The 18088-nt window shown below is 36.2% G+C and overlaps 1 protein-coding gene across 1 annotated transcript in view; it reads right to left on the bottom strand.

The window, feature by feature from the left end:
* The window catches only part of slc30a9 (solute carrier family 30 member 9), an 18977-nt gene extending 964 nt beyond the window's left edge, over positions 1 to 18013 (bottom strand). Inside the window, exons 1-35 of the mRNA XM_067401331.1 lie at positions 17956 to 18013; positions 17679 to 17781; positions 17543 to 17593; positions 17333 to 17445; positions 17091 to 17168; positions 16822 to 16877; positions 16130 to 16198; positions 15787 to 15982; positions 15508 to 15646; positions 15165 to 15311; positions 14959 to 15080; positions 14295 to 14405; positions 14072 to 14170; positions 13927 to 13978; positions 13469 to 13722; positions 13311 to 13333; positions 11703 to 11848; positions 10500 to 10691; positions 10180 to 10197; positions 10044 to 10091; positions 9844 to 9943; positions 9639 to 9731; positions 9071 to 9153; positions 8918 to 8976; positions 8626 to 8693; positions 7807 to 7909; positions 5658 to 5713; positions 5434 to 5569; positions 4915 to 4954; positions 4750 to 4821; positions 4524 to 4631; positions 2689 to 2854; positions 1963 to 2092; positions 1635 to 1748; positions 1 to 616 (exon numbers count right to left, since the gene is read on the bottom strand). The exon at positions 1 to 616 is cut by the window's left edge and continues 964 nt beyond it. Coding sequence (XP_067257432.1) covers positions 572 to 616; positions 1635 to 1748; positions 1963 to 2092; positions 2689 to 2854; positions 4524 to 4631; positions 4750 to 4821; positions 4915 to 4954; positions 5434 to 5569; positions 5658 to 5713; positions 7807 to 7909; positions 8626 to 8693; positions 8918 to 8976; positions 9071 to 9153; positions 9639 to 9731; positions 9844 to 9943; positions 10044 to 10091; positions 10180 to 10197; positions 10500 to 10691; positions 11703 to 11848; positions 13311 to 13333; positions 13469 to 13722; positions 13927 to 13978; positions 14072 to 14170; positions 14295 to 14405; positions 14959 to 15080; positions 15165 to 15311; positions 15508 to 15646; positions 15787 to 15982; positions 16130 to 16198; positions 16822 to 16877; positions 17091 to 17168; positions 17333 to 17445; positions 17543 to 17593; positions 17679 to 17781; positions 17956 to 17976 — 3411 coding nt within the window. The 5' untranslated portion in view covers positions 17977 to 18013 and the 3' untranslated portion in view covers positions 1 to 571. The remainder of the gene's footprint in view (positions 617 to 1634; positions 1749 to 1962; positions 2093 to 2688; positions 2855 to 4523; positions 4632 to 4749; positions 4822 to 4914; positions 4955 to 5433; positions 5570 to 5657; positions 5714 to 7806; positions 7910 to 8625; positions 8694 to 8917; positions 8977 to 9070; positions 9154 to 9638; positions 9732 to 9843; positions 9944 to 10043; positions 10092 to 10179; positions 10198 to 10499; positions 10692 to 11702; positions 11849 to 13310; positions 13334 to 13468; positions 13723 to 13926; positions 13979 to 14071; positions 14171 to 14294; positions 14406 to 14958; positions 15081 to 15164; positions 15312 to 15507; positions 15647 to 15786; positions 15983 to 16129; positions 16199 to 16821; positions 16878 to 17090; positions 17169 to 17332; positions 17446 to 17542; positions 17594 to 17678; positions 17782 to 17955) is intronic.
* Positions 18014 to 18088: the final 75 nt, after the last annotated feature.

Raw genomic sequence — 18088 nt, 5'->3', positions numbered from 1 at the left:
CATTCAACAAATCAGCTCATTTCATTTAATGAGAATGGCATCGCTTGAACATGCCATCATCTCTGTAAATCCAGAAAGCATCAGAGTAATATTTCTACATATAATTTAAACCCGTGGTTTTACATAGCAGAATGGAAATAGTTCTGTTTCCCTTCATGTGAACTATTTCTAGATATCCTGTTCACCAATAGTTTGGTGTTATGTGAGAACTCTTGTGAAATATAAGCGTTTATGCTGCTTTGCTTGCAAAGAGTAAAATGAAATAAGACAGTGGTCCTTTTATAATTCATGGACATGATTTTAAGGTTCTGATGGTACAAACTTCCATCTAGAACTGTAGTCCAATGACTGTAAAATAATCTTTATTGGCCATGTCTCCATCCAGTTGGAGTTCTGTTTGTATTGGCTAATGTTTTGCTATCTTAACAAGCTACTGAAACCATGTACCGGTTAGTGCTTTGGTGATGTGGGATAGGTGTAACTTAAGACCTCAGCTGATTGGCTGTTTGGAAAGAACAGGACGGGAGGTCACTCAAGATTTGATTAGTTCTCCTTCCACTTCATCCATCCATTATAAAATCTCCAGATCCACATGCCGCACCTCAGGATTACGTTGCTGGCGAAGATAAAGAGGAGTCAGTCGAGGGAAAATAAAGACAAAAACTTGTTCTTAAAGACATTTGATTTATCACATACACTCCCATCCAAAAGTGTGGGGTCAGTAAAATTTTTTTTATGAAAGTAATGAATACTTTAATTCACCAAGGATCCATTAAATTGATTGAGATGAGTGACAGTAAAAACATTTACATTGTTACTAAAATATTCCATTTCAAATAAATGTTCTTTTGAACATTATATTCATCAAGGAATCCTGAAAAAATATGGTTTTCACAAAAACATGAAGCTGTTTTCAGTGTTGATAACAATAAAGACTGCTTTTTGAGCAGCAAATCAGCATATCAGAATGACTTCTAAAGGATCGTGTGACACTGAAGACTGATGCTGAAAATTCAAATTAAGAAATAATTCAAATAGACAACGGTAATTTTCAATCATAATAATATTTCTCAATATTACTGTTTTTTACTGTAATATTGAATAGATAAATGCAGCATAAGAGACTTCTTTCAAAAACATTCAGAATAATCTTACCAATCTCCAACTTTTGAATGGTAGTGTATGGTTTAGAAATAAATCTCCTTTTGTTAATTCTTGACAACATCAGAACCAGAATAAATGCATTCAAAAGCAAAAATCACAATTTCCATATACATTCAATGTCCAATGTCTGCCAAGACATCATTAATGTAAAAAGGCAATTACATTGAGGCTTTCTGTGAAACATCAAATCAGATTTTTTGTTTTCCAAAATTAAACACTGGAGAGGGAAACTAGAAGGTTTCATTTTGGTTTATTTGAATAGCTGTGGATAAATAGCTGAAGTGGTTTCTTTATGTGCTGCTTGAACTAGAGTTCGCCATGAGTGTGGCGTCTGCTGAATGTAGTGCTGAATTTATTCTGACAGCCAACCATACATCATGCATGTCTGATGAGAATCATGGTGGTCAATGTTACTGAAATAGAGTCAGGATGGACATACAGAGATTTTGAATCATAATCTCATTAGATACCTTAAGTTCCTTCTCCAGACGGTCCACCTCTGCTCCTAAGGTATCAATAATGTTCTCCCCGTGCTTCAGCATAAAGTTCTCCAGCTCCTCTGGTGTCTTCACCTGCTGAATTTCCTGCAGGCCAGACATACATGTTTATAAAGCACATATAATTGTACAACTGATATGTAGGGCTCACAAAAATGGATTCTTCAGCAAAAACTACCATCAATTCTTAAAAGCGCTGATAGTTAAATAACTTCTATGCAACCATAGATAGACCTCAAACAAACACTAGTCATGTCAGATGATCTGCATCAGATCAGATGCCTCGTCTCTCAGCACGTACGTTGAGAATCTGTTCAATGTCTTGCTTCTCTAGGTAGGAGCGTGTCACCACCCGCCCATCAAAGTCCACCTCCGCCTTGAAGCGCACTTTGCTCAGCCCCAAATCTGTGGCTTTGACATCATGAATCGCCCTGGAGACAAAATGACCCACAGTGAGGACATCAAATCTAATTTCATCAAAGCAAAAACGTACACTGAAGTAAATCTGTCCAAGCAAGCTTATATTTAAGAATGTGATGCTTGCCTGAATCTGAAAAGCATTTGAAGCAGGTTGCCTCTGCCTCCATTTTTTAAATGGAATATTGCGGTGTTCATTATAAGTGATTTATTTGTGCACATCATTGTTTTTAAATTAAATTCATGTGCCCTTTAATCAAAATAACTTTCACATACAGTGACATCTCTGTTCTTCTCTGATGACGCACTGAAGGCGGGTCAACCCGTCACTCACATGAGATCACAGCAATGGAAAACCACAACCATCCAATCAATTCCCGATTGACAAAATCAAGTCCCACCCTACTTTTCTTCTTGTTCGAGAAGCCATTTCATGCAGATATAAGTCACAATATTGAAAAAAAAAAAAAAAAAACTAATCGCAGCTTCCATTTCATGCCGCCTTTAATGTACTGCTTTTATCTGTAAGATGGCAGCTTGTTTGCCGATTAAGCTCTTCTGCAGACTGCGGGTACACATAGAGGACACGTGTACTGGAGAGAGGACTGACCTGACAGCAGGATCGTTTTCTAATAACTCTGTGAGCTTCTGCACATGCTCGGCCTGGATGGAGCGGCCCAGCAGAGCCTCTGTGTTAGTGTAAATGAGGAACGCAGACACTGTTCCTAACAGGGTGCCCACGCCCAGAGAACCGAGACTGTCATAGTAGGGGTTACCTATGTAGAGGGAGAAAGAGAGAGGATCAATGCAGAAGAAATGCAAGTAATAATGAAACAGTGGCAAACATGGATATGAGCTGCATTAAAAGTCATATACTATCCATCAGAAAATAGTACGCGAGAAAAATATTAGTAAAACCCAAATAAAAGGGGTGGATGATATACTGTCAAATTAAAGGGATAGTTCAGCAAAAAAATGAAAAAATTGTCATTTACTCACCCTCAAGTTGTTCCTAATCTGTATGAGATTTTTTCTTCTGTTAAACACAAAATAAGATATTTTGAACAATGTTGACAGCACCCATTGACTTCCATAGTAGGAAAAAAATACTTTGGAAGTCAATGGGTGCCGGCAACTGTCTAGTTACCAACATTTTTTTTTTTTTTAAATATCTTCTTTTGTGCTCAACAGGGTGAACTACCCCTTTAATATAGCATCTACCATGAATAAGATATTATACCTACAGCATCATGGAAAAGTTGGAATTTCGTAAGACATTTTTAAACAGTATATGAACAGCAATGGCAATAGCAGAATTTTACAATTATTATCTTAAAAGGTTAAGTAATAATGAATTTTGAAGTAATCCATTTGGCTAGATGCTAACATTGACACATTTTGTAGCATCAGCAGCGAAGCAAATTTGTTAATGTGCAGAAGTACACTACCGTTCAAAAGTTTAGGGTCAGTAATTGTTTTTTTTGTTATTGTTTAAAAGAAACTTTTATTCAGCACGGACACATTAAATTAATCAAAAGTGACAGTAAAATGACATTTTTAATGTTACCAAAGATTTCTATTCAAATAAATGCTGTTCTTTTGAACTTTCTATTCATCAAAGAATCCTGAAAAAAAAGTGTAATTGGTTAACATTGTTTCTTGAGCAGCAAATCAGCATATTAGAATGATTTCTGAAGGATCATGTGACACTGAAGACAGGAGTAATGATGCTGAAAATTCAGCTTTGCACCACAGGAATAAATTACATTTTAAAATATATTACAATATAAAAATTACACAAAATTATTTTAAATTGTAATGATATTTCACAATTTAAATAAATATTGACTATGCATTCATAAAGCTCTATAAGGCTATAAATTGCATAAAAGAGAAGAAATCATCTGTGGTGCAGTAGTCTTTAATAGCACAACAGAGACCTCTAGTGGTAGAAACGAAAGTGCTATTTTTCTTTTTAGGCTCTGCTATGTAAAATAACACTGCTGTTATTTCATGGTTGATTACATTTCAATAACATACAACTGTAGTAAAGCACCAGATAATAAACTGAGCTGAAACTGCCATCAGGGCTGTTCTCAAGCATGAAAGGAGGTTACTGAATAGAGTATTTTCCAGATCTTTAGACAAATTTCCCACAAAGCCATGAAAACTACAGGGCAAGAGGAACTAGCTTCTGGGCAGCCGTAGATGTTGACTTTGTGATAGCACAGTGGTGCGTAGAGAGAGAGAGAGAGGTGGATTTACAAAGCTTAAAAAAAACATCAACTGCTTGTACAAGGTTATAAAGCTCAATCCCATATGCTTATTAAACTTGACCCTGTGGTCAAGACCATAGAAAGATGCAAAGAATGACAGTTAGCATGAAACGGGGGCTCAGGTACGATGACGCTTTTCTGACATCAAAAGTATTGAGTTTATTTTTACCTGTAAGAGATGTAAGTCCCATACATCCAGCTGCCAGCATCACTCCGAGCACAGCAGCAGCGTCCTCCAACAGGACCACGTTAGTGCTGGGGTCACGACTTTGCATCACTGTCGTCCACAAACAAACAAGAACTATCAAACTGATCATCTCCAAATGATGCCAAAACTATAAATAACAGTCAAACAACATCAAAGGCTAATAGAATAGTTAACCAAAGGTACATACCGTACTCATAAAAGGACACGCCTTGTTTACGTGCACTCTTCTTAATCTCATTAATGGCCACTAATAGTGTAGCTTTATGGGAAATCAGAAGATAGATGATATTAGTGATATTGTCAAACCTTTGTGAATGCTAATAAAATTATGCAAGAAGAAACCACATCTCACCTCCTTCAGATACCAGAGACCCTGCTAAAATACAGTATGCCTACAAAAGACAAAATAAATAAATAAAATACACAGCTATATACACTACTGTACAAAAGTTCCATTTTAACACATTAAAATGACCGAAAGTAACATTAAATCATTTATAATGTTAAAAAGATTTCTATTTTAAATAAATGCTGTTCTTTTTAATTTGCTATTCAAAGAAACTTGAAAATAAATGCATCAGGGTTCCCACAAAATATAAGGCAGCATAACTGATAAATGTTTCTTGAGCAGCAAACCAGCATGTTAAAGTGATTTCTGAAGGATCATGTGACACTGAAGAATTCAGTTGTGTCATCAAAGGAATAAATGACATTTTAAAATAGAGAGTTATTTTCTAATAATAAAAAAGGTTAATCATGTTTTTGATCAAATAAATGCAGCCATAAAAGGATCTTACAGACACCAACTTTTCGAATAGTAGTGCATCATAAAATTTTGCACATCTACAAGTTCTAACTGAACGCTACTAACCCAGAGCAGTGATTCCATTTGCTGAGGGTGCAGGAGTCCCATAATGCCATGATACCAGGACAAGCCAGCACCCATCATGAAGATGCCCACTCCGCTGATGAGAGAAGCGATGTAACGCATGTTGGAGAAGCCGTACCTTTAATAAGAGAGGACAGTAGGCTTAGACATGACCAGTGGATATGGAGTTCAAAATGGAGGGATCAGTCTGTGTGAGTTGTACTTACGGATGGATGGCATCTGGGTTCCGGGCAGACTGACTGATGCCTAGTGCAAGAAGAGCCTGTGAGAGAACGAGTATAAGAGATTAATTTAAACTAAAGAAAGGGACATGTATATATGCAATTTATATCTAATTTATTTGTAAATCATACATCATTAGGCTTGTCACAATAACTATTTTTTGCTGGGCTATATATTGTCCCAGAAATAATTGCGATAAACAATTTTAGTGTCATTATAAGACCATTTTATGCCACTGAATATATAACCATAACATAATAGCATAATAATGTAGTTAGGCCTACACACTTTTAAATGACAATGAACTTTTCAATTCCAGTATCTAAATATTCTAAAGAATTAAGGGTCAAATATTTAAATATCCTAAATAATGAACCTTTGCTAACAAAAAGTGCAAAGCAAGTAACAAGTAGAAACTAAAACACTTGCAAATAAACAAAAGGCACTTATATGGCGATTTTCCATCTACAGATTTTTCCGACCTTCTTTTCTCCGTAAAGTAAGGGTGCACATTGCTGCTTAAAAACAATACTAACATCTGCTGCAAAAGACGTGAACACAATGGTCAAACATGTCTATCTAGTGCATGTTTACATAGAAAAACAATGGAAAATCAGTGCAGTGGAATGCAAAACAAAGCCACCAGAAAAGAGGACATGTCCATATATCAGGCGATAAGTCGATATATTGATTATTGCAACAGGCCTATACTTCATCCTTTGTAGGCCGAATCCCAAATGGCACACTTCTATGTAGGGCTGTAACGATATGCGATATGAAACCGAAATCGCAATACGCAGGTCCACAAACCTGTATCGCGATGTGAGAAGGCAGAATCGCGACACACCCCTTCCAACTCCCAGAGTTATCCTTCCTGTCCAGATCCAATGCTACCACATTTTTAAATTACTATAAGTATTGTAACGATTTCTCGTAGATGGTGTGTCTCAATCAGCTCTCTAGTTCAGTAAGTGTTTCGGGCACACATTGAATCTTGCAAGCAGGTTTAAACGTTTCTCATGGGAGTCTCATGTGAGTCTCTTGTATGGTCGCGTGAGAAAAGTCATGGCTTTCTTTCTCCGCAGTGCACAGCAACAGCTGTGCTCACAGAAAAGCAAAAGACGCTTGCGATGCTTTGCTTTAAGAAGTTCTGTGGGGCCGTTCACATATTGCGTCTTTTACGCGTGCAAGTCAGTTATTATTTTCAAATGTAGCCGCGTGGCAGGAGCGCTCATAATGGGATCAGCTATGGCCTTTCCGTAACAAAAAAAATCTAAAGCTCAGCTGAACAGCTGATCATAGCTGTACATGGTGGTTTTTATATCTTATCTCCACCAATATATCTCGTAGTATAACTAATGCAACACCTTGATCCTCTTGGAGAGCTCAGTTCATGGTTGCATAGCAACGACCGACGCCACGGGAGCGCAAGCGATTTGGAAAGAAGGAGAAGCGGTTCGGCCGCGCCGTCCGCGCGTTTTTAGACGCGATATGTGAACGGCCCCTATTCATAATTCTAAGTTCATGTTAAATTTAACTTGTTTTTCAGTGACAGACAGCCCTATTCAACTGTTAATTTGAATACAGAAGTTTTTTATTAAAATTTTATATTTATTTATTTTATTGAAATGTGATCTTGTATGTACAACAAGGAAAATTATTGAAATTTGTTCATGTTTTTTTAATAAATCTTGTTTGAATTTCAGTTTCATTTTGTTCAAAATATCATGATACGTATCGTATCGTGAACTCCGTACCGAGATACATACCGTATCGTGACCTGAGCGTATCGTTACACCTCTACTTCTATGCACTTTCAGTCTTGTGGACTTACAATGGCGGCAGTGTGCACGTGTCCGTTAAGTCCACGAGACCGTAGGGTGTCCCATTCATGATTTTAGGTTTTAGAAGTGTGCCCGCGAGCGCCCCCTTTGCGTCCACTATGCACCCTCGATGTGCGCTTCAGCTGAGCCCGCAAGTCTGCAAGCTACGCAGAGGACTTTACCCGCCAGGCAAAGAGGCATTACGTCACGAAAGTGCGGACTCAGAGGAAGAGGACGGTTTAGGGTGTCATTTGGGTTCGGGCCGTAGGCATGTCATGGAGGTCAAAGGTGATAAGACGAACCACCTCACCTGATTGCAGGTGTCAGCCAGTGAGTGGATGGCTTCTGAAAACATACTGGCAGATCCCGTATAAACCCACGCCAACAGCTTGAAGAAAAAATTCAGGCCATTTCTGCAATTACAAAAGTGAAATTAGACATTTATATCCACTTGATTCAAATATACGTTTATGTTTATATATCCCACAGCTGTCTTCAATGTTGATAATAATAAATGTTTCTTGAGCACCAAATCAGCATATTAAAATGATTTCTAAAGCATCATGTGAGACTGAAGACTGGAGTAATGATGCTGAAAATTCAATTTTATCATCACAGGAATAAATTACATTTTTTAAATATATTAAAGTAAAACTATTTTTGCTGTATTTTGATCAAAAATGTTTCACAATTTTTTCTTTTAATTGCACTTTTTAATCATTTGGTAATTGAGGATACTAACTGCTGCAGTTGATCAAAAGCCTTGGTCTTTTAAAAGATCTCTTTCAAAAACAACATTTTGAATAGTAGTGTATACATGAATAAATGGCATTACAATGTTCACAGAAAACACTAAAAATGGCCAAATGTAACTGATTCACCAAGCAACACATATTTTGACTTGTATAATGTACTAGACTAGATTTGGTTGTTGGAAAGACAACAGTCAAATGAAGACAGAGTGGGTCAAACCACATGTGAGAGCACATGCCATGTAACTTAATATCTTTAATCTAATAGATATTGAGAATGGGGTCAGCTTCTCCTTTAGACATAGAACTCATTCATTTTCTGTTTCAAGACTGACTGGCCTTGATATTGATAGTATTGTAACAAACTTAAGGCTTACATGCATATCGCTACCATCACCACTTTTCCCGGTCCTTCTAGAAATGTTGCTCTCTTCCTAGACCGAGGCTAAAGGAGACACACACAATATATCAAAAACACAGTTAGCTGAAGGCACAATGTAGACACATCATATTCTCTGCTCTGAGATGAAATAAGAGCAGCATTACCATACAAGACAAGACAAATATGAAAAAGCACCAAGAAAGGGACAGAAGATCATGAGGATTGGTTATGCCCAGGAATTGGTAACAAAACAAAAATTATAGTGACAGGTTTGAACTTGTTCTTACCTTTGTGTTTCCCCAGAAGTCTTTGTATTCCTTCAACAGCTGCTGATTTCTAAATGTGCCTTGAATGAGAAATAAAAATAGTTATTTAGTCAGCAGATGACATAAAAACAGCAGAATGCAGATCATGAAGTAAATGAGGAGAGAATGACATACTTTCTTGGTACTCCTTTTCCACCGCTTTCCTGAGATTCCTCTCTCGAGTGAGTGCCTCTTGACTTCCCCATACATCCAGCGCTCTAAATAAGAACACCAAAAACATGCTCCTTTAGATACTTGTACCTGATGCCCAAAAGTATATAAATTACCAGTAAAAAGCTGGGGGTCAGTACGATTTGCTCATCAAGGCTGCAATTATATGATCAAAAATACGGTAAAAACAGTAATATTATGAAATATTATAACAATTTAAAATAAATGTCTTCTATTTTAATATATTTATATATTAAATATATTTTATATTATATATTATAGTATATATTAACATATTTTAACATCATTACTCCTGTCTTTAATGTCACATTATCCTTAATCATCAATATGCTGAAAACATTTCTTTGTAAACATTTTTTTCAAAGTTCTTTGAGGAATAGAAATTTCAAAAGAACAGCATTTATTTGAAATATAAAGATTATAAATGTCTTTGCTGAATAAAAATATTAATAGCTTAAAAATCTTACTGACCCCAAATTTTTGAATGGTAGTGTAAGATAATTGTACAAACTTTGCCTCCACATCTGATCGCAGGAAGACGGTAAAGGCTTCTGTATCATCATGGGGACTACGTCGACGGATTTTCCTAAGCTGCTCAAGGTCACTTTGAACACACAAACAAAAAAACTGCATTGAATCACATGTAAACATGGTGGAAAGGCAGAAAACAGCATGATTACAAAGTAAACTAAAAAAGCTCCACTTCCTAAAGGTACCTGGGTTTGAGGCAGAACTCGTTCATAGCTCTAACTGCGGTGATGAAATTATTCTGGGTGTATTTGACGCCATATTCCCTTTTTTTCAGGACAGCCCGTACTGAAAAAAAAAATAATACAGTGATAGTTAAAATAAATAGAATCATGATATACTGTACATTCTAAATGGGTTTTCTGTGCATGAAACAAGACTGCACTACCTTTCACTTGAATACTCTCTGCTTTCGTCAGACCTTGAGGTTTGGAATCTCAAATGCAAAAAGAAAAAATAACTGAATAAAAACCCATTAACAATAAAATAATCATAATTACCACACCTATATTATACTCACTTACCAGAGCTAACTTTAGCACCTAAAAAGGGCAAAGACAATAGCAAATAAATTAGCAGAGGTCAAACACATACACACACACACACACACACACACACACACACACACACACACACACACACACACACACACACACACACACACACACACACAGTATATACAAATAAAAAAAAATAATGAACACATTTTACAATATTTATGTACTCAAAGAGCACTAAAACATAAGAAAACAAATGGTTTATAGAAATGTTCTATAATTTCAGACATCATTCAAATGCCAATGAACAAACATAAGACAATGCAGAGTCACTGTGAGTTCATTACCAGCTATTTTTGCAGAGGGCTGTGCAGCTTGTGTGTTCTCAGTGGGTTTTGGCTCTACAGGGCCTGCTGGAGATCCGTCTTTACCACCGCTTGATGTGGAACAGTTCTGGACCTGTGTCCACGTTAAGGAAGTGACTCTGGAATCAGGGAAGCTAAACCAGAGTTTGTGAACCCCCTCTCCACTTTGCCAACCTATTGAGAATCACAGTTATGTAATCAGAATAATTTCTGGATCTAGTCAAGGATTATTGCATCTAATTCAAACTACTCATGTTGAAATGACAAGATATGAAAGACAGAATTAAAGGATTAGTTCACTTTCAAATTAAATTTTCCAGATAATTTACTCACCCCCATGACATCCAAGATGTTTATGTCCTTCTCTCTTCAGTTGAAAAGAAATTAAGTTTTTTGATGAAAACATTCCAGGATTGTTCTCCATATAGTCGACTTCAATGGCCTCCAAATTGTTGAAGGTCAAAATTACAGTTTCATTGCAGCTTCAAAGCGTTCTACACAATCCCAGACAAGAAATTAGGGTCTTATCTAGAGAAACCATCGCTCATTTTCTAAAAAAATTAAAAATTATATATGTTTTAACCATAAATGCTCATCTTGAACTAGCTATCTTCTTATTCTTCTTCTTCTCGATTAGAATTCCGGCAGTGTAGACACTGCTAAGTGTATTACTGCCCTCCACAGGTCAAAGTTTGAATTAAATGTTATATACTTGCACTAGCATATTGTATATGACAATTTAGTTCAGACTTTGACCTGTGGAGGGCAGTAATACACTTAGCAGTGTCTACACTGCCAGAATTCTAAGAAAGAAGAAGAGAACTAGTTCAAGATGAGCATTTATGGTTAAAACGTATATAATTTTAAATTTTTTTAGAAAATGTGCGATGGTTTCTCTAGATAAGACCCTTATTCCTTGTCTGGGAAGAACGCTTTGAAGCTGCACTGAAACTGTGATTTTGACCTTCAACCGTTTGGAGGCCATTGAAATCCACTATATGGAGAAAAATCCTGGAATGTTTTCATCAAAAACCTTAATTTCTTGTCGACTGAAGAAAGAAAGACATGAACATCTTGGATGACATGGGGGTGAGTAAATTATCAGGAAATTTTAATTTGAAAGTGAATTAATCCTTCAATGTTAACAAAATACATGCAAATCACAACACTGCATGATGCTCTTACCAAAACATGGCTTTGCTATTTTGAATGGTCTCTGAGACAGAGGGGCTCGGTGTTGCAGGTAGACCCGGCAGAGGACTTTCCATGGTCTATGGGCCAGGCAGGGGAACATCCTCTCTGTGGCAAGTCCTGGAGACACACACTGAATCCTGCTGGACATTTACATTATATTATGTTAGTAAATTAAGGTCCCTGAAGAATGTGTGTACAACAATGAAGCATATAAATGGGGAAAAAAGAGAGAGAAAAAAAGTTGTGCACTGGTCTACAAACATCTGATTAAGTTAATAAGATCAACATGATCATGTGAACAACCACATGACATTTATCAGATCTCTATGAACAAAACGCAACACATTACACTCTGGACTTTAAAATAACCTGCTGAAATGAATGTTGTCCACAATCATAGTGACAGTTAGATCTATCTCAAATCTTAAACGCTAATCAGCTAAATGGGACAGAGGAATCCTAGAGAACTTCTCCGAACGGTTACATAAAAAACCTTTTCAATTCACTAAAAGTCAACGTTATGACATTATTTAAAACCAGTTTCGACAGTATAAACACTTACATGCTTTATTAGATCAGCATAAGCTTAGAATTACCACCCAATGATCAGTACCCGGTTAGTTATCCCGTCACTCCGTCCCTGAGCCAAACAGCAGATGTCTAAACATGCTACTACTTTAATTTCTATCAGATTAAGTGAAGACTGCCGCTCAGTAAACAACATACACTGCTAACTGAATCGGACTGCAGCCGGTGTCTTTCAATTAACTTAGCCTAGCCTGACAGCTACAGCTTAGCAAGATGCTACAGTTGCTGGGGTATTTATATACATATTACACACAAAAGCGGAAATAAGTAACACTCCGTTAGGCATGCTCTACCTTTATGAAGCTCAGTCCATTATTTATAAATGGTGTTCGGCTAACTCAACACAGTCCATAACGATTAGTATCAACATAACACTGAGAGCAGTGAAGACGGAGAGCTCGCGAGATCACAGGTCTGCAGTCTCGCAGAGCGGTCTCCTAGTGGAGCAGCCCTTCATTGGAGCAGTGCTGTCAAGAAATTTGTTCTATGTTTTCAAAACTGTTCTTAACTTGTCAGGTTTTAAAATAACATAATTATGCAGTCTCTGTTGGTAGGTAAGCTTGTTCAATATATAAAAAAAATGTTTTTGTAAAGAAATGAACACGAAGGCCTGAGTTATAAATATATATATATATATATATATATATATATATATATATATATATATATATATATATATATATATATATATATATATATATATATATATATATATATATATAAATATGTGTGTGTATGTTAGTGTATATGTCCTGGCTATACACTTACAAATAAATTTAACTCATGCATTTTCGATATATTTATTAAAAACAGGTGACTTTTAATGTAGCTTAAAATATAATAAATAAAATAAGATTAAATTACAACAAAGACTTCTATCTTAAACATACATAGTAGTAGAATATACAAAGATAAATAAAATAATTTTTTTTCAACATGTGTTTGGAAGATCTTAAAAAAGCAACAAAAACGTTGATTTTTTCTCAGTCCCATTCAGAAAAGTTCTCAAGCTCTTGAAGCCACTGCTTCTCCACCTTCACAAAGAGAGATTACAAAACAATTAAGATATGCACAGTATAGGCTGCACATCTTCTGTGATTGAGTTCTGGGCTACATATCAGATTGAATAAGCGGCATACGGTATTTATAATAATTTTAGAGTTATCCACCTGTTCATTATTTAGTTTAGCCAGGCTCAGCGCTGAGGGTATGTCTGCGATCATTCCAGTTTGCTGACTTTGAGGAAGCTGTATAGGGGACAGAGGACTTCTCTGGATGTTTGCTGCCTCAAAGGTACTCTTCACGAAGGTGTCTGAATACTCAGAGAATGGCTCTGAGCATTGCTTCTTCTCCGGGATAAAGCTGAAGGATTCAAGGTCATGGTAAATCCTCTTAGAAGACAGTTCTGGCAGATTTTCAAACCCTGAAAAAAAGGATAATCAACATCTTTCAAAATATAACAAATCATCTCAACCAACTCTATTAATGATTTTTGTGGTGCTTCAAAATCAGTAGCTCCCAAAATACATGAAATGAGAACAATTACGATTGCAAATACCCATGTATCATAAGAGCACTAGGAGGAATTATTGAATAAAGACTATTAAACTCATTCCTTAAAACGTACCTTTCTCCCAGCTGTCAAGACTACATTGTTCAGTGCTTACAGCCTCCTCCACCTTGTGAGGAGATGAAAATCACAAAAATTCATAAAGAAGGCAAAATTATGAATGCGGAAATGAAATAATATGAAACAAGGTTTGCAAAAGCACCATTTCATTGTTACACGTGCGCTTTGGAGCAAAGCGCCCATCCACAACGCTTTGAAGCGACTCTTGAAGAGATACATGTAACTCACAGGAGCTCTTGACCTAAAACAAACCCCATTTATACAACTTTCACAAGCAAAAAAGCACTGTTCTTAAAAATAAGAAGTGAAATTACATAAAATAGGGTGCTATGGGAACCAGTATAAATTATAGCCATATTTTATACCCTCATGCTATCAAAACAGGCTCTTCGAAACTCTCCACTGCTGCTGCTGGCAATTATACTGTTCACTGAGCTCAAGACGATGGATATGGCAGAATCCAACTTCTGCCTGGCCTGAAGTACACAAAGAAAAGATATAAGGTTCAGTCGTGTTTAAACAATGACTAATGACTATAGTGTCACAATTTGTCCATGTACAACACTGTTCAAAAGTTTAAGGTCTGTAAGATTTGTAAGATGAAGGTCTCTTATGCTCACCAAGGCTGCATGAAAAAGGATTTTTTTTATTTTTTTAATGAAAAATGCAGTAAAAACTGTGAAAACTGTAATTGCTGTGATGGCAAAGCTGATCATTCAATGTCATATGATTCTTCAGAATTCATTCTAATATGCTGATTTGCCGCTCAAGAAACCTTTCTTATTCAATGCTGAAAACTACTGCTACTTATTATTTTTGTGTAAACAGTGGTACATTTTTTCAAGATTCTTTGATGAACAGGAAATTCAAGTTCAACATTTAAAACTTGTAACAAATGTAACATTATAAATGTTTTTATGTCACCTTTGACCAATTTAATGTGTCCTTGCTGAATAACAGCAATTAAAAAAATTTCACTGACCTAAACTTTTGAACAGTAGTGTAAGTACATTAACAGACAAATCTTACAGCATGTCTTTGCTGGAATCCTTTCAGAGTTTTTATCATGGTAGACTGTAGAGTCGCCCTCACTTGATCACCGTTGTACCAAAAAACTGCATCCAAGTGTCTCTCGAAAAGTTCCTCACTGCCTGACAAATTTAAAAGCAGAACTTCAGCAGAAAATATTAAGATCTTAAGATGTCTATGTGATAGGGCAGGCAAATGAAACTCACTTATAAAGTCAGGGATCTGGGAGCGGAAGAGGTCAGAGTACTGAGTGAAAATGAAGACAGTCAGAGTCTGTTCTACAGCATCACTACATCTTGTTTCCTGACTGTAGTCGGTTTCAACAGAGAATTCTACATCAGAACACAGACAGCCTATAAAGAGAAAATCCAGAATTAAATAATCTATACACATGCTAGATAACTGTCTAAACTAGCCTCAAAGCCAGTGTTGATTTGTAGCAGTGTCCTTTAAGCTTTGCAGCAAAGCTACCATCCATAAAATTACAACACAGTGAGTGAATTGGCGCTCAGTTTCACCAATTTCTCTCCATTCAGTCCTGTCATTTACCCTGGATGTTTTGTGCTTCCATACAACAGACTTTAGAAAGGCCGAGATCTGCCCAGGAGAGTGAAGAAGCCAAACTCTGGAGGAAACTCATCTGTGTTTGTTGCATTAGAGGCATGCCACATGGAGTGTACACTAGTATGTGAGATAAATGTCAAGGAAAACAAAATCTCTTCTGTTCATCACCAAAAAAGACTTATATTTGTAAGGCCAGTAGCCTAAAATCATATGTATGCGCTTAAATTTTAATAACAGTTATTATATGACCATTACGAAGGATATCCGTATGCTTGAGAGATGAATGGGCCAGTTGGAATACTGATCCATACAGGGTGCAAGTGTTGCCATGGTAACCATGCTCATTTCCCCACACAGTCCAGCCTCTATTATGTCAGTGGGGAGCACACAATTCATTGCGTCTCCCAATACTGGGTGCATTTGTGGACAGGATGGGAAACGTCGCACAGAAAATGGATTCCTTCATAATAAAATTAAAAAAGAATATGTGGGGGAAAAAAAGCAAGAAAAGATGTATTCAGGATGTTAAAACCAAATGGCCAGTCTGGTGTGTTGATTCTGCTTGAAAGTAAGTTGTTCTATGTAATACAAATTTGCAGCAACTGACTGTCCGTATGCGGCAATGTCCATAGAAATGCTGTGATCCATCACTGAAACTTTACTTCCTGTCACTGCACTATAAAAGAACAAATAAAGACTATTACACACAAAATGTTTTTAATAATAATAATAATAATAATAATAAAGAGAAGGTTTAATGAGTAGACCTGTGAGACATCAATACAGAGATGAGCAAAAGCAACAAAAGCATAAAAACAAGCTTTGGGGTTTTATTATTATTATTTGTGGTCAGTAAGATTTTTTTTTATATTGTTTTTGAAAAAAGTCTCTTATTTGGCTTGATCAAAATTACAGTAAACAGTAATATTGTTTAAAAGAAGTGTTTTCTATAATATAATATATTTTAATTTATTCCTGTGATGCAAAACTGAATTTCCAACAGCATTACTCCAGTCTTCAGTGTCACATGATTCTTCAGAAATCAATCTGAAAATAGAAAATATGCTGATTTGGTGCTTAGAAATGTTTTATTATTGTTATCAATGTTGAAAATGCTTGTACTGCTTAATATGTTTTGTGGAAAACGTGATACTTAAAAAAAAAAAAACTTTTTTGAAATATAAATGTTTTGTAATGGCTTTAATGTTTTAATCAATTTAATGTATCCTTGCTTAGTAAAAGTTAGAAAAATTTTACTGACCAGAAACTTTTAAACAGTAGTGTATTTATTTAGATAACCTGAACATTTGCTTGTGTGTAGTTGAATCTGTCCTAATCTCAAAGATGATTTCCACCTAAAACAGGTAAAAATGGCAGAACCAGATCTTCACTGGAGAAAGAAAAATGGTTTTACTCATAATTAATTAAAAATTCTAACTATGCAACAGTATTATCACACATATACACATCATAACTCACCTTAAAGGTGAACGTTTTGATTTATTTCAATGTATTTGTGGAAAATTATTAATCTTGTTAGAATAGTTTGAAATAGGCAGATATCAAACCTGCGCATGAACCAGACTGAGTCTGTGCAGAAATGTTTGGATCTTCGCCTGTTCTTCCTCCACTGACTGACTAGTAGCCTTTCCAATATTTTAAAATGAAGATAAAGCAATAATTAATATGTGACCACATGTATACATGCTTGATATAAAAAAATATGTAGAGTATAACTGAAATATGAGACTTAAAGACAAATTAATTTTGCCAACCACAATTTTAGATTATTCAGTCAGGAGGCACTTACATGAAAAGAATAGGTAAAAAATAAAGACCCAAAATTGTCAGTAAACATCTGAAGCTCCTCCTGATGAACACACTCACAGGGTGGGACCTGTGAAGAAAGTCTTTCCATAGCCTCTGAAAAAGGAAAACAGAAAAAACTTGAGAGAAAGAACCAGCGTGAATATAAACAAGTAACGTACACTTTTCAGTGTATAGGCTAGTACACACTCACCCTTCAAAGCAGACTCAGAAACTTTACTACACCAAGCACCAGCAGCAGATACTGTAAATGACAAAAGTCGTCACGATTAATGAAACATTAATTGAAGTAATAAGACAGTATGACTTTAGTTTGTGAGTTTCTTTACCAGTTAAAATCGCCGGAGATTCACAGAGCGCCCTCGTGACGACCATCAGACCTCCTGACCGTTTACACTCGCGATGAACTAAAGTCAATAAACACCTCAAAACCTGCAGAAAATTAAAATTAAACCAGTCATACGCCCAACACACATTCACTTATTAGCCGCAAAACACACAGACAACTAAACGAAACGTAACACAAATTAATAAAATACATTTCCAGCAAAACAAACAAAACTCGTTAGCGATTTTAAAAAAATCTCACGTCAAATGTAACGTTACCTGTCGTAATTTGCAGTACATTTTCAACCCCCAGCAAACGATCTGAAAGGCCCTCAGAAAAGCAAGTTGCGGTGTCCATCCGCTCCACTAGATGGCGCTAAAGCCTGCTGAACGAGTGCTCTGTCTGTCACGC

Source organism: Chanodichthys erythropterus, chromosome 1, assembly GCF_024489055.1.
Source record: "Chanodichthys erythropterus isolate Z2021 chromosome 1, ASM2448905v1, whole genome shotgun sequence".
In the NCBI taxonomy this organism is placed as follows: domain Eukaryota; kingdom Metazoa; phylum Chordata; class Actinopteri; order Cypriniformes; family Xenocyprididae; genus Chanodichthys; species Chanodichthys erythropterus.
The sequence above is the reverse complement of the archived record's forward strand: the minus strand, read 5'-3'. Positions and strand labels throughout refer to the sequence as shown.